The sequence below is a fragment of the Astatotilapia calliptera genome, chromosome 5 (genome assembly GCF_900246225.1).
Source record: "Astatotilapia calliptera chromosome 5, fAstCal1.2, whole genome shotgun sequence".
NCBI lineage: Eukaryota > Metazoa > Chordata > Actinopteri > Cichliformes > Cichlidae > Astatotilapia > Astatotilapia calliptera.
This window is the reverse complement of record NC_039306.1, coordinates 26,663,953-26,685,151: the sequence shown is the minus strand read 5'-3', so window position 1 is coordinate 26,685,151 and position 21,199 is coordinate 26,663,953. Positions and strand designations below refer to the sequence as shown.

The 21,199-nt window shown below is 42.5% G+C and overlaps 1 protein-coding gene across 9 annotated transcripts in view; it reads right to left on the bottom strand.

Annotated features, from left to right (window-relative positions):
• Positions 1-3,841, bottom strand: part of celf4 (CUGBP, Elav-like family member 4) — an 88,536-nt gene extending 84,695 nt beyond the window's left edge. For 8 of the 9 annotated variants that reach the window (XM_026168528.1, XM_026168533.1, XM_026168531.1 and 5 more), the window contains exon 1: positions 3,079-3,841. In XM_026168528.1, coding sequence (XP_026024313.1) covers positions 3,079-3,355 — 277 coding nt within the window. In that variant the 5' untranslated portion in view covers positions 3,356-3,841. The remainder of the gene's footprint in view (positions 1-3,078) is intronic. The other variant, XM_026168532.1, reaches the window with a different exon arrangement.
• Positions 3,842-21,199: the final 17,358 nt, after the last annotated feature.

The window sequence follows — 21,199 nt, the reverse complement described above, 5'->3', positions numbered from 1 at the left end:
CAGTAGATAACACCTTTGGTTATTAAATGTGCTCCCCCGTATCATCACAGCTCAATTGCCCCAGTGATTATTACACGAAATCAGGTTGATGAATAGTGCTAGCAATCACATCTACACCTGCTCTTCTTGAATGGATCTCCACCTCCCATGCAGCATTGCCAGAGAAAAGAGAAAGGGTTGGCTCTTTGTGCTCGCCGTCCCGTTGTGCTTGGTAGCAGCAACAGCAGCAGCAGCAGCAGCAGCCGGTGACCATTATAAATGGCCTCTATTAGCATGGCTGAGTCGCAGAGGGGAGAGAAATAAAATCATTGGGAGAATGTAGGCCTGCACTGGTGTCCCTGCACCCGCTACCAAGCTCTGTCGACCTCCGTCCCAAGCTTCCCTCCTCCCCTCCATTCCAAGGGGACACAATCCTAAAGACTAGATTACTAATGATACATGGGGTCATTATGGGGAGGGTTATGGCAATAGTATCACAGGCACAGCTGACAATAGCAATAAGAGGGGTAGCTTTCTTCAGCGGTAGCATTACCATAGCAAAGGCTGTTCTTTATGCCTGTTGATGTATAGCAGAAAAGGATGAGGGTCTTTTATTTCCTGCCATAGCAGAAAAAGCTGTGTATTATCTCCCTGAAAACCATGCTTAGGTCTTTGTTAAAATGCCATGTCTCTGTGAGTAACGTTAAATGAACACAAAAGTATCCCCAGACAAGGCATTACCATGTTAACAATAACAGTTACCAGCTACGTGCTACATGGAAAAGCAGAGGTAGAACAAAATTGTAAAGTAAATGGCAGTCGATCATCTACAATCTGTGGTTCAAGCTGGGGCTTTGTACTACCACAACCATTACAGAACAAGATGCACTGTCACTGAACACACAAGGTGTCAGTGCATAAAGTGAAGAGAAAAGAAGAGCGAAGGAAGGGAAGGAATGAATGGAATCAAGCAGAGTTAATGAAAAGGAGAAAAGATGGAAGAGGACTTTTCTGCTGGACAGTTCTATAGACTTCACTCCACTGGAGCATTTCACACCTTAAAGGGTCATCATGCCCTCAGCTTGATGCTCTCTATTCTGTAAGAGGACAAATGCAAACAGTCTGAAGAAACTGAAAGGAAAGGGGAGAGCCACACATATGCGGAAAAGCTGACAGGGAAGCGTAGCAGCTTGAAAGCCAGTTCAAATGTGTTCATACATAAAACTGCTATCAAATTTGTTCACATGGATTAATTTCACTTTCATTTCTGCAGATCAGTAATGGTGATCTCTTTAGAAAACAGGTTCTTCGTATATATATTTTAATATTTGCGAACTGCATTTATCTTCCTGTGATGGCTTACTGTACCTAGTTCATGCGATATTGTGCAGTGTTCAATAAGCCCAGTGTGACGACAGTCGGTCACTTTGCCCGTTATCCGTGGGATGTACTGTCTTTTACTGCTAATTTGGGCATCTTCTACGGAAACCTCAGGGTGCGGGGGAAACGCGGCCTTCAAACAGCTCGCAGTGAGCCAGTGAGCTGGTAAGCCAAGGAGTAGCTGGTGCCTCGAGCTAGTTAAAATATGAGCACAGCGGGGGCTCGCTAATGAAAGCGGGGGCTCAGCCTGGGAAGCAGGACCGTATATCGCAGTTAGGAGACAGTTCTTAGAATCAGCTGGCGAGCCATGCCTATAGTTCTGGGGCCACTAGTGATTAACCGTCCAACAGGGAGTCTCTACTACAGCTGGGCTATTAATAAAAGATACACCCCCCTCCTCCTCCTCCTCCTCTTCTCCTGCCTCTTTGGTTCCCTCAATGTCTGCACACACTCTCTGTCCTCTGGAATTTATTTGTATATCATAATCATTTCCTGACACATGGTGGATGTCACACATTGTTTGCACGAGGCAAAGGTTCAGGGTGGGGGGTGATGGCTTAAAAGGCAAAGGAGAGGGGTCCTGAAAAGTGGCAGCTTACTTTTCACCCTGCGATGTGTCCTGCAGGTATAGCAGATCAATTTGTGACCTCTCACTAGATGGTGATTTCCACAGAATGACTATTCCCGTGAGAGTAGAAAATAAAATGCAAGGGTAAGGCACCATCATTCATGCTGGAGCACTTCAATTCTTTATATTACACCAGAAGGGCATATAACACTGTTGCATCAAAAGTTTATGATGATTCACTGTCGTCAATTCTATAACAAAGGCAACCCTGACAGGGTCAGTCATTGTTGGTACAGAAAAAGCTATTAAGGCAGTATTTGATTAGAATATTTCAAAACTGGTTAAAATAATACCTCTATATGCAATCACCACTTTAGTGCGATTTCTTCTTTTTATTTTTATTTTTAAGAGGGAATCACTTCGATCACCCAAACCTGAAACACTGACAAAGGCTTAAATGCTGCACAAAATTACAACATGCTCATAGTCCTTCCACTGTTGCACACGTTCGTGTACATGTGCACGCGCACACCCTCCCTCCCTCACTCCCTTCCTCCCCCGCCAACTCATCACAACCCCCACCCAACTACCCCCCAACACACACACACACACACTGAGCGACTTACAGAATGTATTGCTTTGAGGCAATCAAACAGCCTCCCTGCTATTGCAACGTGAAAACACCAGGTTAATAATCAGGATTCAGCAGAGTGAATGAAAGCACGTTTACAACCGCTGGACTAGATGTGTGAATACTCCCGTGCACACTATAGGAACATTGGTCCTCCTAAAAATCACCCCCCACACATATTCATGCCGTCGTGACTCCCGATTCGTGACACTCTTATGCTTGCATATGTGTGTTTAATAGGGTAGAAAATGAAGCACTGATTTTGGGAGCCAGTGACAAGTCAGACGCTGGAAATAATGTCCCCCTCTACGTGCCACAAATGAAACAAAATGCGAATAAACATGCAGAAAAGTAATTCAAGCTCCAGCACTATAGAAACAATTGGCCAACAATTGCGCTGCTCTACCTATTAAATCCCGCATGATTCAGGCGCCCCGCTCTCACCAAACGTGTGACAGATTTCACTCTGGCAAAAACAAATAGAGCCATAGGTGTCGCGGGGAATATGGGCATAACCCACCTTTGTGCATGCCCGTGAAGCGGTCTTTGAGCACAGTGAGCTCGTAGATTTTGCCGAACTCCTCGAAGAGGGGCCGGAGGTCCTTCTCATCCAGGTTGCGGGGGATCTGACCGATGAAGAGTTTGATGGCATCGTGGTCCTTCATGGGGATGGTGGCCGGGCATCCCGCCGGGCTGTGGCTGTGGTTTAATCCGTTCACGAGCCCGTTCGTGCTGGCGGAGACCACACCAACACCGTGCACCGTGCCGTCCACCTGCCCGTTGGTTAAAGTTGCCATCTTCGGACCGGCCAGTGAGTTGGGATGGGTACAACAGCAGCAGATGGTAATGGTGGAGTCTCGTTTTACGTTGGAAAAAAGCTGGTGGAAGTCTTGGTCAAAATTTGGTTCCGAGACCAAGCCGTACCAGGGATGGTTCCGCTCTCGTCCTATCAAAGCCAGTATTTACAATGATTTGAAAACACATGAAGCATTTGGCGAAGACGCATATCAAAAGCGCGCAGTGCCGTTGGTCCCGGTGGAGGCTTTGATTCCTTATATTTATGTCCTAACCAATAACTCGTTCATTGATTTCATAAAAGAGAGAGAGAAAGAGAGGGAAGAAGAAGGGGGAGGGAGAGAGAGAAGAGAGAGAGAGGGAGAGAGACCAAGAGCGTTCACTGTCTATTTACACCCACGTTCCTTCGTCCCAGCTTCTTGGCACCCTTTTATTTTTTTTGCATTGAGGAGTCTGTAAGGGTGTCTTCTCGGTTTAAACGAACAGGGTCGGTTCGATCTCTGCCAGAACAGAGGGGAGGTTAGAATAAAGGGGGGGCGCTTTAAACTCGGCATATATAAACCCAGCATATTTCTGTCCCCCCCCTTTTCTTCGGCAAGTAGACAATGGTACATTCCACCGAGGGGAGAGGGTCTATAAATAGAGAGATATAGAGAATACGGTCCTTTGTGCTCCTACTCAGAGCAAATAACTACACTTTCAAGAACTTAAGAATGCAATACTTGGGTGACTGACAAACACTCACACACGCAGATACACACAGACAAAGACTCTCTCTCACACACAGTTTTTATCAGGAGTAATAAGCCGTACAGCTATTTTCAGAAATGTACCTACTATTAAGTGAAAATAAACATTGACCACAAATTGATGGTGTCTGCGGTTAATCGGAGGTTTATTTATTGTTTTATGTGCTTAAGTCACTCTGCATATCCTTCATCCACCTTCCTCATCCTCGACGGCAGCAGCAGCGAGTCGCTGCATCCTCGCTTCGCTCCAGGACGGTGGACAGCTCCGTGGTGCTGAAACACAGCCTTACAGGCGAAGCTCAAAAATACACGAATGGAGAATTCCTCGCACGGCTTCGACTGTTCGCTGTTATCAAAAGCAAGCACAGCTTTTTTTTGCAGCGGTTTAGACTACGTATTATTATTACTTTCTTCTGCCGTTTCGAAAGTCACACCGAATAGATTATTTCATTTTCAGAAAGGGGAAGTCTGTGAGCACCGCCGAGTGGCGTAGAGAGGGGGCACAAGGAAGAAAAAAAGGAAGAAAAAAAGCCATTCGGGTTATTTCAGGTAATGAAGACAATGGGGTGGGGGGGGGGGGGCGACTACATTTTGATTCCATTTACACCAGAAATGAGCTCAAAATCATAAAAAAGAAAGAAAAAAGATATTTCCTGATCATTTGTTGATCATTTGATGAGCTAAACATTCACTCAGCTTCTTCATCAAATCGTTTTAGTTTACGAGCCTGAAGGCACCAACAAATCTGAATTTAAATAAAACCGGAGGCCTTATTCTGATTATTTTGGCAGTCCTTCATTATAAAATTGACAGTTTGAGCGAGTTAGGTGTTTACACATTTCCCATTGAAGGCATGCACCAATTAAAGGCGTGCTTATGTCTGTGATAAAAACGGACTAAACAGAATAACCTCTGTTATATAACAGCAAGTATCATCTGATTCAAACTACCGCAAACGGAAATCTGCGACATTACACGGGGAAGGTGCAACGGCGGTGGATTTGAACATTCACTGTAACCAAAACCTCAGCTGAATATAAGATCAGATGGTTACATCAGCTTCCTATTAGCTTGGACAACGACCTCTCAGTGGGATAATTGCCATTCCTGGTTGTTTCCTTTGGGAGTAAGTACATGTTTATCTGTATCCCCAGAGGAGAACAGCAACACCCGGGGTCTTGTTAGTGTATAAATGATAAGAATGCTGATAATCCTGTTTGAATCCAATCTAATGAAAGCCATTTTAGCGGTCAGCAAAGCAGAATGTTAACGATGAATAACTCACAGTGAAGTTAAGCTAGTTGGCTCTTGGCAGTTGTGTCTGCTGGACACTCCTTTTAAATAGAATGATTCAGACCCATTACCTCACAGTGGGCCCTTGGGGGACTGCCATGCGCGCAGCCATATGTACGCCGAGGTGCCACAGTAAGGCCAGGGTATGACTCTTAAAATTCGTGCTGTGCTATGTTGTTTTCCTCTTTTTTTGGGAGGGGGTGGGGGGATGTGTGGAAACCCCACCCGACACCCCGCCCAGAAATTAGCTAACCATTAAATAACAAAAGACACACTCTCAGGGCGACACAGCGCCTCTCTCACCTCTTTCCGCTCTTCCGCCAGCTAAATGGCCCGGTAATGTCATCCCGTTCTCACGGCATGACCGAGCCCCAGCAGTTGCGGGGGTGGTGGTGATGGTGGTGGTAGTGGAGAAAGGAGGGGGGCCGGGGGGTGGGACTTGGCTTTCTTTGGCATGACACTGTGCTCTGCTCTCCAAGCTTTCCCTCGGGGCCACACTCCATTCACCACAGCAGTCCTGTCTGCGCTCACGCCTGAGTTACCTGCAGCAATATTTTTTAATACAAGGGTGAAATGGGAGGGCACAAATCATTGTAATTATGTTCAGTGGGTACTGTCGCGATGATTACGCAAGGTATGGCGCCACAACGGGTCCCTCGTGGTCTGCTTCGTCACACAACCTACCTGAGAGGTAGTGGAGAGGCTGCGGTGGCTGAGCCCATCGGACTGATGACACGCAGTTAGCGAGAAAGACGTGTTACAGCGTGTCTGTGCACTCCCCAAATGGCACTTATTCCAGTCCATTTGGGTATACTCAAATACGATTGTGTAGCTCTTGCAAATCCTTTCCGCAATACTCAAAACACCCAGTCTGTCAGACAATTTCCACATTTATTTACTGTTATTTTATACCCCCCTTCATATTTGTTTGAAGCAATGGAATTATAATTAAGTTTTCAGTGCTCATTAGCAAAATAAATCAAGACTTGGACTGTTAATATTTACAGCCTCACAGATTGCAATTGTTTAACAGCAACAACAAAAAGGCTTTTAAACACAGGAATGCTGACTGAGATAAGCCTCTATCCACGGTGCTGAAACTAGTGGGAAGACAAGCAAAGCGTGCCTCTGTCCGTGGTGCTAAATTTAATACAGCACAATGGTGGCAAGTGTTGCTCTTTAATAAGACAAGATGCCCCGATAAATTCTCAGTGACAAAGCTGAAGGCCTTGGAGAAGAATCTATAAACAAGGTGTAGATAATCATATGTAGAAATGCCATTTCTCTCAAAAGATTCCTCTGAGCTCAACAAAAGAGGTCACTCTATCCCTCAGAAGATGGCTATTTTGCCTAGGAATATTGCTTCAATTTTCAGTTTCAGCACTGTAAACGGTTGCAGCAAGGCAAATAAATGAAAAGGGAAATGAAGTAGCCAAGTTACACAAATAGATTGATAATCTGCATTGGGCACCGTAAAGTGCTCTGGCGTTTTCAATATTACCTATTCTGCATAGTAATGTCTTTTCTCACCTCTCCTTCATATGGGACAAAGTTCTAAATCTCCTTTAGCCTTGGGACACTCGGGCTGTATATCACCTCTCAGTAATTTAGTAGGAAGAGCACAAAGGGATGAGGAAATGGCAGGCGCATGACTGAATGCTCAAAAAGTTTAGAGGGACAAGAAGGGCAGGGGGGGTCCTCTTTAACTTGATTAGCAACAATTTGTTAGAGATTGGAAGGGATGTGCCAGGAACAAAATTACTGCAGTAGTTTCAAATGTGCATCTTTTGAAAATGACACTGTGTTCTTGGCATAAGCTGGATCTATATCTACATAGATACAGATACCTATAGCTAGAATATCTATAATATTATGATTGTTTAAAATGTATTTATTATATGCGAAGATTCCAATCTAACTTACACATAAAACTATAGGTTTACTATGTGATAAATAAGGGGAGCTATAAATGTTAAGCACTTATTATGCAAATGCATATATACAAAAATAGCTGCTGATCCGGAGACAGAGAATTCGTTAATTTCCAGAGGGGGGGAAAAAGCATTTTATTGGGTCATGTGTGGAGTGAACAGTCTTCCAGTGGAAGTTTGTTGACACAGGGATAAGAGGCGGTGACTTATCTCCCCTTAGGCAAAAACAAACAAGGCCACAAACACATTCAATAACACATTAAACCTTTGGAATTATCTGCAAAGCGGCCTTGCAGCAGATGTGTGGCCTAAACATGTCTTAAAACCTTTGTTTAGTTTAATACACAACATGAAATTATGAGCTTGATATAAAAGTACATCCACATACATTTAGACCTTGTTTTGCATAATTAAACACAATAATGTAAGTATGCGAATCACATTCCACTCACCATTGGGTGATAAAAACCAAGAGTTCAGCTTAGTTTATACAGTGCCACCATACTTGATATGACCAGGAAAGTAATCCCCGTTGCTCTGTAAGAACTGGAAAATTAGTGGATTACACATATGCCATCATAATCTCAACAGGGTGCTATTTTTTTATTAAGATAAATCCTGTAGATTTGCGAATTGCTGGATCTCAAGGGGCTCTTACTATGTGGAGCAATGAGGTGTGTGTACCTCATGCCCCTGCAGTTATACCTGGCCTGCATTGGAAAGAGATTAGCGCTGTGACATTTGACATGGGTAGGCGTCTCTGCTTGTGCCGAGCACCGGCTGCACAGATCAGCCATGCTGACAGCTCCTCTCCTTGACTGACTGGCTGCCCTGAAAACACACAAGTCTCTTTACAAACACCAGCTTCTTGACAACATCACCTATACACTCGATTGCACCGTGCACATTCCTACCTTTGACACCCACGCACGCGCACGATTTCGCGCTCATAAATGTGACATATAATTAACCTAATTCTATTTTGTGTTCTTTCTGACTATAAAACTGGCTTGTTGGATCTGATGTCATACATGATACATGCAATCAATCATCATAGACAGAAAATGACTTCATTTACTCGCTGCTGTCTGAATCATGCAGCACCAAAATCCCATTTCCACCACAACAGATCAATTCCACAGAGAGGTCACGAGGTGGGATGAACTCTGACTCCTGGCTTTGTTGGTGCACACTGATGATACTCCGAGGGCTTGCCCCGGTTGTCAGGGTGATGTGACACCTCAGTTCTAGATAGGCAGCCATTTTGGGGCCACAATTTCCAACTCCAGTTTGTCATTAATTGCTCTGGGAAGGAAAACAGGACTCATAGGGGAGCACGATAACACCTGGCTGTTTGGTATACCCATGGGCAAAAAATTTCTTGAGAGAAGATGAGGTGTAGTGCATGTATCACTGTGTGTGAGAATACTTTTTGAACGTGTCCATTTTTATATTGTATTTTCTACACATGCATACATTTAAATATCTGAAAATATCACGCTGGTTGCCAGAGAATATGAATATAAGCCTAACATGCCAAAGCAAATATGAGCCTATGGCACTACTCCCTTAAATTAAACCTAACCTTACCCTAACCTCAAATCGAGGGAATTCGTGAATTCGATTTTTGCCATGTTTTTAAGAGAATTTTAAATAATTCATTAAGTGTACACAATGTGATCAAAAGTATTGAGGTCATAGCTCTTAATGTTTGAATGGTTGGTGTATAAACTCTGCACTTATCTATTTCTTTACAAATTTCTAAAAGAATGATTCATTCCCAAGCAATTGATGACGCCTTATTTTATAACCAAAGAATTCTATGGTGTTATACACATTTTCTTTTTACACTTTTAGCACCAGTAAACCAGCAATTAATATGCTGAAACAGCAGATATATGATTCAACAGGTCAAATAATTCTGCATAATTACAATGCATGTCTAACCTCAGGTATTAAAAAAATCCAACATGGGGTGAAATCTTAAGAATTATAACTTAAAATGTCAGCTTCAAAGGTTTCAGTCTTGGTTGATTTGGCACAACCTGTAGTTAAGCTACTGGTGGTAAAAGCAGCAGCACTTTAAAACAACAGGTCAAACAATTCTGGGGGCAGCAAAACAAGCTAGTTCACAAATTATAGCCATTTTTCCATCATTCGGCGAACAACTGTGATCTGATTTTATGCTGCACACGGCATGAGCCTGCGAACAGCAAAGCACAGTGAAAGTTGGTTACCTCACCGAGACGTCGCCTGCAGCTCTTCATCTAACAGCTCGCTGCGGTTTCTCCCTCTTGTTCCATTACTCCGTGCAATATTTCAAACTGATCTGCTGTCAAAAATCGCAGAAAGTGACTGTTGTCTTGTTTTGCAGTCAGTGGCAGATTACTTAATAAAAAAGGTCAACTCATGTTTCCACGGTGAAATGCTTTTAATGTGAAGCTGCAGCAGTAGGAAATGTTTGGTTTACATTAGCAGTAACTTAATACAGCATTTCCCCCTGGAAAGACACCACAGACATGCTGCTCATAATACTACAAATGCATCAATATTGCAGTACTTTCATTTGCTGGCAGCTGTACACTGTTGTTACCTCATTCAGCAATAAACAGTGTCACATGAGACACCCATAGTCATAAGACTGAAACTTTAAAATATAGTGTTTCATATTAGATAATCTCCCACTGAACCCATTTAGCATGTCTAAAATCATATATACACTCACCAAACATGATATCAGTTACTTCCTGCTAGCACTGGGTTGGGGTCCCTTTTGTCTTCAGCGTTGTTTAATTGTTTGTGGTATACATTCAAAAAAGTGATCAAAACATTCCTCAGAGAGTTGGGTCCATACTGAAACGACATCATCAAACAGTTGCTGCAGATTTGTTTGCTTGCATGAAGCAAGTCTTCCCTTACACCACATCACAAAGGTGCTCTTTTGTATTGAGCTCTCCTTTTGAGTACAGTGAACTTACTGTCATGTTCAAGAAACCAGTTTAATTGATGTGGTCAGCTAAGATACTCAGGTAGATTATAATCTTTATGCCAAATTCTAACCTTACCGTCTAAATTTCGCAGAAGAAATTTACACTCATTAGATCAGGCAATGCTTTTCCAATGTCAGTCAGTGTGGTCTTGGATGTAATAAGTGGTTATTTCAGTTACTGCCTTCATATAACCTCTTTGGAGTTCAGCTATTCTCTGACTTTTGGCATCAATAAGGCATTTTTTGTCCAAAGAACTGCTGCTCACTTGATGTTTTCTCTTTATTTGGACCATTCTCTGTAAACCCTAGAGATGGATGTGTGGGAAAATCCCAGCAGTTTCTGAAAAAAATCAAACTAGCCCATCTGGCATCAACAACATATCAGGTCCAGCGTCAGTAAATCACCTTTCCTTCCTATTCTGATGCTGAGTTTGAACCTCAGCAGGACATCTTGTCCATGCTACATCTCTATATGCATTGAGCTGGTGCCTCTGGGTTGCCTGATTAGATATTTGTGTTAAGCATCTCCAAGGGTGTACCTAATGATTGGCTGGTTAATGTATGTTTCATTAGAAAAAAGACTTAAATATTTATAAAGGTAACTCAGATCACAAGCATGCAGTTTGTGATAAAAATTGTGATTGTGAAGTAGTGAAGGAAAAGTAAGGTATTTTAATTGATTTAGTCAAATTCCGATCTTTACCACAGAGCTCCCATTGGTGATAGGTGGGAAAAATATTCTTTTATTAATAATACTTAGGAATATAATGAATTACTTGTGGCCACAAGATGTGCTATCTGATTTGTACTAAGCACAACAGGCCCATTATCACGTGCGGTTAAATTGAATTCATTTTTTTTTAAAAATTAGGGATGGATGATAATGATATTATGCAGCTGTTGTTGTCGGGCAATTATAACAATTTGCCTTATCACATAAAATAGTATTTTTGATCAGGGGATGTAGTGCAATCAGAAGAGGGTATTGCTCAGTGGGTCTAGGAAAACAAAAAAACGACACAATGCATCAAAAAACTGACCTTTTGGCATTAACTACTAAAATTAAACCAGCACCATCATCACAAAATATTCTTTAATTTAATTTACTATGGAGAGCGTTGACAGAAATATCACTGTCAATAACATCTCGTGGCCATGCAACAAATTTCCCATCCATGTCATCAGAGTGGGACCAAAGTCTCACAGAAGACTGTGGTTTGGCTGAAGTTCTCCACAATACAATGGCAGCAAGAAGTCTAATTATAGCTGCAAAGAGGAAGTGATAGTGAATATTGACGGCACAGTAAATCCCTGGCACAGAGAAGAGCCCGTGATTGCAATATAATAATTTGGCGTTTGGCTAGACAAAAGAGGCAGCAAAGACATATTTCTGAAGACTTAGACAGAAAAATGACAACAAAAGAAATAATGGTGTAATTGAGGTGAGATCTCGCAGAGTTACTTGTGTGTGTGTCTTTTGGTGGTCCCCACAGCTTGCTCCTGAGTGATGTGTAGAGAGCCTTATCGGCAAAGGAGAGGAAGTATGTGTTACATTTTTTTGGTCTGATAATGACAGATGAATGGAGGCAGACGGAGAAAAGAATGGTAGAGTGATAGAAAGAATTGCTAGATAAACAGGCAGGTGGAGCGATAGATAGATAGATCAGTTTTACAGTACTGTCTGCCAGTGAAGTTTGAATGTGCTTAGGAGCATGTCTCTCACAGTGTAGGAGTGATTGTCGGTGTGTAGGCTCTGTGAATAGAATATCGAGCCTGGATGAGCACATTTAAGATGATTGTTCAAACACACAAGCTCACAACGACGCACACACGCATTCACAGCAGCACACTCACAATGCACCGTGTGCACAGTTGCTTTTTAAGATCAATTAGCATGAAAATGCCATCTTGATAAAATCGAAAGAGGCAAATGCGAGATGACTGAGAGAAGTGGATGATTGCACGTGCTGCCTATCTTCCCGTCTTCTTGCACACCGTTCTTTTTATTTCTTTCCTCTCAGGTAGAGACAGACAATGCAAATAGCAAAACACCAGTCTGCCTTTTCTGACCCCTAATTTGTGTCCAGCATGCCACTCTGAACTTTAACATCTTGACCGTTATGTTCGTACCATTCTTTAGACAGTGTGTGGACTCTGCGGAACAAATTAAACAGTATTTGTGCGAAAGACGCATACCAAGCATCGAAATCCATCAGCCAACAAGTCTGAACAAGGCCGCAGTTTCCCCAGCTCCTGGCAGACACCAACACGAAGGGGCTTCCTGGCAACAGCTTTGCTCAGGTAGAGAAAGGTCATTAATAATGAATACTAAATCAGCATGTGAAAAAGGTTACCATTTTCAAACGCTGCACTCTCTTCCTTGTACCTCTCCCATAGCATTTATTATAGCCTTTTCACTTTCCTTTCACTGTCACCTCTTTTGTCAGTGAAAATATGAGCTATGGCTTTGCTCTGGTTCTGTAGGGGGCAGGAAGGGAGATGAGAGGAAAATGGTAGGATAGTGTGATTCATTCATAAAGATCAAGTGTGATGGCTCTGGGAGTTGTGTTGGACTGTTTTTTGTCACTGTGTAAGGCTTTTCATAGTAATGTGTTCTTAAAAACCTGTGGAAGGATGTACGATTATAAAACTGTGAACTCTTTAAACCAATAACTATACAATGATTAATTATTTACTGGTCTGCAGTGCTTGCTTACTTTGCTCATGTATTAAAGCACAAACATGTGTGTTAATTTATCTTCTTATTCTTTCTTTCTTCATTATATCACTGTATACAGTCAAACAGAAAGAAAGGTACGGCAAAGGTACAGCAATTCTGAAACACAAAAAAGAATAATAAATACTTACATTTCTTCTTCTTCTTCTTCTTTGCAAGCTCCATATTCATTGTACATGACAAAGTAATCAATCACAGGCACCATTAGCGTCACTGGTTGATGAACACTTATTTGCAGATATGCATGGCAACACAATTCAGTGACATCAAAATAACAAAGCATTTTTTAAGCAAAATGTATTTAAAAACAATAACATGCACGTAACGTATGCGTAACATTAAGAATGCAGACACACCAATAATGTACACGTAATGTTATTCTTTAGCTCACAGTGCTACTCACATGTGACCTATGTAAGGAATCTTCAAATAAGGATAAAAATGAGTTCAATAGCTGGGACCACATCCTCGGTAACGATGGGCAATGAGGGATGAGGAAGTGTGAACTGGTGCTGCGGTTTGGGGAAGGCCTCGAAGGGGACTGGTGACGGCTCCCGGGCCGGGCAGATCCCCATGTACTAACAGGAAATGAATTAAGGAAAGGAAGAGAGGAGAAGAGGAGAAGAGAGGGAAAATTGGGGGGGGGGGGGGGGGGGGGGCATGAAAATGAGAACAACAGGTATTGGAGAAGGGGGGCTTTTATGGTCTGAGGCCGGAGGGGCGTGAAGGGGGAGTGGTCCCGCTCCTGAAATTCAGATGATATCTCCACTACAAAGAAGTTAATAGTGTTACAAACAGACTTTCAGATCAGCTTTTGAGGTCCTTTAAAGGTGTGAGCTTTGCAAAAAATCAGACATGAGCACATTGGGACATTCCTTCTCTCCTCTCCTCATCTTCGTTGCTCTAATAGTGCCTCAAGAACTTTGCACAAACCATGACATACTTTGCCAGTGTTCATGCAATGCATTGCCTGATCTTCAAATACACCACCTAGTCTTCTTGCAAAGTGCTACTCTCTCACGAACAGCTTCCCTTGATCCTTGTGGAGGACTCCTGGAGGACACTGTGGTGTCATGCTGTGAGGCTGTGGCCACATATGTGTGCACCACATGGTTCCCCTGAGGGAACCGTCTGATTGGATATGGGTGCTGGAGCCTGTCGCCTATCTGTGAACTCTCCCTTAATCTGGATATAGTAAGCCCACAGGGAAAGACACATCACAAGGGCTAAGTTCACTGTTGCCTTCACTATCTTTCTTTCCAACTCACTCATGCAGCTGACAGAAAAATGTATTAAGAGGACTGTTATAAACTTCAGCTTTTATATACTGACTACACTCAATCCACATGGTGAAATCACATTTTATAGTGCTGCACATGAACAAGATTTGATCAGGTTTATGGGAGCTGTTTGTAGAGTGGAAATAAAACAATATGCTTAAAATGTTCTTCCCTTTAGTAACACTTTGCATATGTTTTTGTAACCTAAATGGTGATAGCTCATGGTTAATATATTTATATATTCATCTTTTGAATACGCCTTGCATAAACCAGAGTTCTTCATTTGTCAAAAAAATCTGAGAAGTGTTATCTTCTTGTAATTATATGTCCTACTACTAAGAGAGAAAAAAAAACCCCTCTGATGCGGGGTTGTTGTTAATTACCCACCTAGACCTCATTACTGAGGTGTTGAATCATTAGGCAGTAGGAAAGTTAACAAGGGTGATGCTGCTAGGAGATGTTCCCAAGGCAACTTCATCTTACGTAAATGTGAATACGCATCCAGAATCTGAGCTGATGTAGTTCTGACATTATTGTTAGGACAACATAAAAATAAACTGTATTTTCAACTGATTTTGTCAACCAAATAAAGTTGAAATCTCTATGAAAATTATTAAGTGTAAGCTTAGACGTATATGTTTGAGTTTGTGTGTGTGTGTGTGTGTGTGTAAGTGAACTTTTACACACACATGCCTAATGGGCACAGGTGTGTCGGCCTGACTCTAGGTGGGTGACCTCTCCCTTTATGTTAGAACCTCATGTCATGCAGAGGCAGAGACAACACTTCCCAGGGTGGATCGATCTCCTCTACGCCGCAGTACTCTGCTCCCCTGTCTCAAACACAAAGGGAATGCACCTGCCTGGAAGTGCAGCTTTGACATAAAGCCTGGAGGGAACCAGATGTCTCTGAGGCATGTTGTGGAATTAATGCTTCCACCTCCAATCATTTATATCACACTAAAATAAGTGTAGTGCAAATGGATAAAAACAGAAAACCAATGCTATCTTTACTTTGTCTAAAAAGAACCAAAATAAAACAAAAAAGTTTAGTTAAATAAAGATTCTATGAGATGGGGTTTTAGTGCTGTTCCCCAGCCTGGACTTTCACAGTTCTTTTCCATCTGCTCCAAGTAGTGAAGATGCTGAAGACTTGGAAAACTTTGATCTCCGGGAAGACTCAAGTCAGGAGTTTTAGGATGACATGGAATCTATCGAGAGCAGCTGCTGACAACAACAACAACGCCTGCAGTGCTTTGCACATACACTACAGCTTGTTATACAACACATACCGAAGAAGACAAACGTTCTGAACACTGTCATGGCAAGAGTGACTAAGTTCTATAGTTACTACATTCTACTTGTGGACTAAAAGAAGCATTTGAGATGGTGTCTGTGGAGCCATCCGGCACATCCCTACAGCTGTATCAACAAGATGGACCAGCACTTTACGCTTTGTAGAGGCAGTCACTGACTGGAATCCCCAAATTCTTGGAGGCCCAGGGTCATAAAAGGCTCAGGTTATCAGCCAGAGAGTTGAGTCAGCTCAAAGAACTTGTGGAGGTTTTGGCTCCATTCATTCAAGGAGACCTCATTCAACTTAGTAACTTAGTGCAGCGCTTCTATCTGTCACTTACTCACTTACCAGACACCTCATTAGGATGCCAAATGCAATCCATTCACTTGGTGTGTTTTGTAACAGCACTGCAGAAGTCTCTTTTGACTGGTGCAAGATGTCCAAGGGCCAGCTCGAGTCAAACGGGAGGTGAAGGAGATGATAACCAGTAAGAACACCCTTTTCAAACATTTAATGATTCTACCATCATCTATGTGAATTTCATTGTCATTTATTTAATTAAATAACAATGAAATATAATGTATTATAGCTATGTTATAACTAATTGTGTTTTTACTGCAATATTTCAGAATTTCTGTTTGTAGAAACGTCGGAGGAGGTAAGCGAATTATGCTGTAGGTGACATCAGACGCCGGAGATTTGGAGGAAAAACGCAAATGGTAGCATAGAATTTAAAAACGCTTTAAACATCAAGTATTCCAAATAAATGGTAAATGGTAAATGGCCTGTATTTGTATAGCGCTTTTCTAGTCCCTAAGGACCCCAAAGCGCTTCACACTACATTCAGTCATTCACCCATTCACACACACATTCACACACTGGCGATGGCAAGCTACATTGTAGCCACAGCTGCCCTGGGGCGCACTGACAGAGGCGAGGCTGCCGGACACTGGCAGCCTCGCTGTAATTTAACTAACCACATCTGTCCAACTATCTCCAACACCCTGGAGGATAACGAGGAGAGTTTAGACGCTCTCCAAGATTTCATCGACTGGTGCTTCCATGACCTAGTAATGAAGATGGCCCAGAACGCGTCTTCCCCAGCCAAAGTTGAGACGCCGTCATCTAAAAGATGTCGCCCGGCAGACTCCCCCGGCACAACATTGCCTGCCGGCAAAGACGTTGTAGACATCCTGGAGTCAATCGATAAGCGATTGTCCAGTTTTGATGCGAGGCTGTCCCTGGTGGAGATCTTACGCCGGGAATTTAAATCTCTATAGGAAGAGTTCAGCCAGCAGCAGGTGGAAACACTTGCTGCGGAAAACGCCGCGCTGCCGGATTCGGTCAAATCTCTAGCCAAAAAGGTGACCCAGTTAAACATAGAAAATAAGAAAATAAAACAGACCGTTATTGATCTACAAGCCCGTAGCATGAGAGATAATCTTGTGTTTTCCAGAGTCTGCCAGAGAGGACCCGGAAACGACCGTGAGAAGCTTCATTAAAACCCACCTGAAGCTACCGGGGGACACGGTGAAAAACATAGGGTTTGAAAGAGTGCATCGCATCGCACTCCGAAGACAGGAAGCGGGAGACCACATTTAGCCTCACAGCACACACAGATATAGGACACACACACTCAGATGTGCTCACACTTGCTCATATTAGTTATTAGGCACACACATAGTCAGACCTATGGAGCTTCTCGACGTGCATTTTTCTTCTCTTTATTTACAAACAAATGATGTGTTTCCATTTTCCTCACCCGTCTAAGTGAGACACACAGCGTACATCATTCGCCATACACACACAACTATGGGCGCACTAAGGTTTGTCACATGGAGTGTGCATGGAGCTGGCTCCAGAGAAAAAAGGTTAAAAGGGTTTAACCAACTTAAATACCTACAGGCAGACGTTGTTTTATTACAAGAGACTCACAGGCCTGTCACAGGCTTGAATGAACTTAAAACACCTGAGTTTCCTAATGTGTTTTCAGCCTGTTATAATTCTAGACAAAGAGGAGTAGCAATTTTAATACATAAAAATATTAATTTCACAATATTCGACACAGTTATAGATCCAGAGGGCAGATTCCTAATCGTTAAACTATCTATACTTAATCAAACGCTATGTATTGTAAGTGTATATGGTCCAAATGTTGATGACCCCTCATTCTTCCACGAATTTTTTAGTGCACTCTCTGAACACCTAGCTTGCACACTTCTTCTTGGGTGGGACCTCAACCTGGGGCTAAATGAAGAAATGGATAGGCTCAATACAGCGACTTTGGTCTTTGCGATGCATGCCGCTCCCTTCACCCCAACAGTAAGGAATATATTTTCTTTTCACATGTCCATCACTCCTACTCTCGTCTGGATTATCTCCTAGTCAGCAGCTCACTGCTGAGTGACATCTCAGACACTGAGATTCACCCTATAACTGTCAGCGATTATACTCCTGTATCTTTAACACTAATACACAAGAATAATACTACGCCAAGTAAAAACTGGAGATTAAATACATCACTACTCAAAGATGAAAAGTTAATCAAATACTTTAAAAAAGAATGGACTCTATATTTAAGCTATAATGACATTCCTGGAACATCAGCATCTGTCCTCTGGGGAGCAGGGAAAGCTGTGATGAGAGGTTAAATAATTTCTTTCTCATCACATAAAAAGAAAGAAGAAAACAAAAATGTTCAGGAATTAGAAAAAAACATCAAATCCTTAGAAAAAACCTATGTGTCCTGCCAAGATCAAGAAATATTGAACAAAATACGCAAAACAAAACTAGAATTAAATGAAATTATTAATAAAAAGACTCAATTCTTAGTACAAAGACTTCGCCTGCAAAATTTTGAAAATGGTAGCAAATCCGGACAATTTCTAGCTAACCAGTTAAAAATCAATAAAGAAAAAACAACCATATGTGCTGTTAAAGATTTATCTGGGAATACAATATATGACCTTAAAAAAATAAACAAAATTTTTAGGGATTTCTATGAAACTTTATAGACACCACAAATAAACCCATCTAAAAACGAAATTGATCAATTTCTCGACAATGTAACTCTTCCAAAATTATTAGACACCCAAGCAATGACACTGGATTCGTCACTGACACCAGGTGAACTCCAGGAAGCTCTGATAAGTATGCCCAATAATAAGGCTCCAGGTCCAGATGGTTTTCCAGCAGAATTTTACAAAGAATTCTGGACGATCCTGGCACCAGTTTTTCACAGAATGTTGAAGGAAATCAAAGAAAATGACTACCACCTAATATGAACTCTTCAAATATTAGTCTCTTACTAAACCCAGGCAAAGACCCTGTATTTCCTTCAAGCTATCGTCCAATATCCCTTATTAATGTAGACCTTAAAATAATCTGCAAAGCTCTCTTAAAGAGACTGGAGAAAATAACCCCCCTTTTGATTCATCCTGACCAAACTGGTTTCATAAAAGGTAGGCACTCATCAACAAATACACGTAGATTACTTAATTTAATAGACTACTCATGCAGTAAAAACATTGAAACCATAATATTGTCTCTTGATGCAGAAAATGTGTTTGACAGAGTTAACTGGAAATTTCTATTTGCAACTTTACATAAATTTGGTTTTGGAAACTCTTTCGTAAGCTGGTTAAAAATATTATATAATTCCCCAACAGTCAAAACAAATGACCAAACATCCTCCAGCTTCTGTCTCCTGAGGGGCACCAGGCAGGGATGCCCACTCTCCCCTTCACTGTTTGCAATTTTTATTGAGCCACTAGCAGCAGTAATTAGACAGGCTACAACAATTAAGGGCATAAAATGTAAAAATATAGAACATAAAATCAGCCTTTATGCGGATGATGTGTTGCTTTTTCTCCAAAACTCACAAACCAATCTATCTGATGTAATTGCATTGATAAACTCTTTCTCAAGTGTCTCAGATTGTTCAATTAACTGGTCAAAATCTATAGTTCTTCCGATTAATTGCTCCTTCCATAATTCTTCATCTACCCGACTGCAATCTGGAAATATTAAATATTTAGGTATCAATATCTCACCTAAGCTTTCAGAATTAACTAAATTAAACCACATCCCACTTTTAAAGACAGAAGAAGGCGATCTGGCTAGATGGAAATCTCTACCCATATCACTCATGGGAAGGATCGCCGCTATAAAAATTATGGTCTTGCTAATTTGCTAAACTATTTATTTTCAATGATCCCAAGTAAGCCATCACAAGATTGGTTCAGATCTCTAGACTCGTATATTTCTAAATTCCTTTGGAAAGATAAACCCCCCTCAGCTTAATAACATTACAAAGGACCAAGGATAAAGGAGGACTAGATCTGCCAAACTTTAATCACTACTTTTTAGCCAACAGGTTTCAGTTCATCTCTAGATGGTTCAAACACACCTTCTTAGATGAACCCTGGATAGATGTAGAACAGGCACTATGTAATAATCTAGAAATTTCAGACCTACCATTTATCAGCTCAAACATCAAACGACATGAACGCTTTAAAAGCATCAACATCAGCTCTTCTCTGACAGCAGGCCCGTGCGGGGGACCTCTGGTGCATTGGCCCCACTGGAGGGCTCTCTAACTGGTGGGGAGGCTGTTATATCTTTGCAGGAGGTCTCCTCTCTACAGGAGTTCACTCTGCAGGTGGGGGAGAGATATAGGAGAAGTGGAGAATGAACTCAACCTGGGTGTCTATTGTCTTATGTAGTCTGGGAGATGATTGGATGATGGGGTGGGTGCAGTTTTCTCTGCGGTGGGGTCGGGTGGGCTACCTCAGACTCTGTGGGGCGGGACGGTGCTGCTGCTGCCCTTGTGGTGGGTTCCAGAGTGTTGGGGTGCCTACGGGGGTCAGCGGGGGAGCTGGCCCCAGGGAGGGGCCACTTGACCCTCCCTTTCTTCCCTCCCCGTCCTTAGCTGCCTCCCTCTTCCTGGTCCACCACACCCACACACACACGCAGGGCTTGGGGTGCAGGTGTGTCACCAGGGTGCAGGGGAGGCACTCCCCCTCTGTCCCCTACTGTCCGCCCGTGCCTCAATTTTATTCCGCAACCTAGACATCCACATTACTCATACTCTCATAACACATACATATAGGGCCTTGGGAGTGGGCACGTATACAGCGTCCAGTGGATGGTCTGTGTATTCAAACCCACCTCTGGCGCTGGTGCCCTACCCTCAATTTGAAATGCATATAGACACTGAGGGTTGTCGGGAGGAGCTGTGCTGCTCTCTAGCAGGAAGCACCATGCCCTCCTGGGTTTTAAATGCACTTTAGAACAGCACGCAGCAACACTATATATGAGCGGGGGGAGGGAGGTTTGGGGTCTTCACTCATCCCCTTTAACCGTCGGGGCTGAGGGGCTCGGAGGAATTGCTGGCCGTCAGATTGGGGTCTGGGATGCGGGGCCTCCCTGCTACTGCAGATAAAAAGGCGGTCTGCTTTCCTTCACCCCAGAGAGAAGAGCTACATCCCCTTGGTCTGGGTACGGTTTGCCCCTCTGGGGGCAGGGGTACCCTGACCTGGGATATAGAGTATGTTTGGGGAGTGTGAATGTGT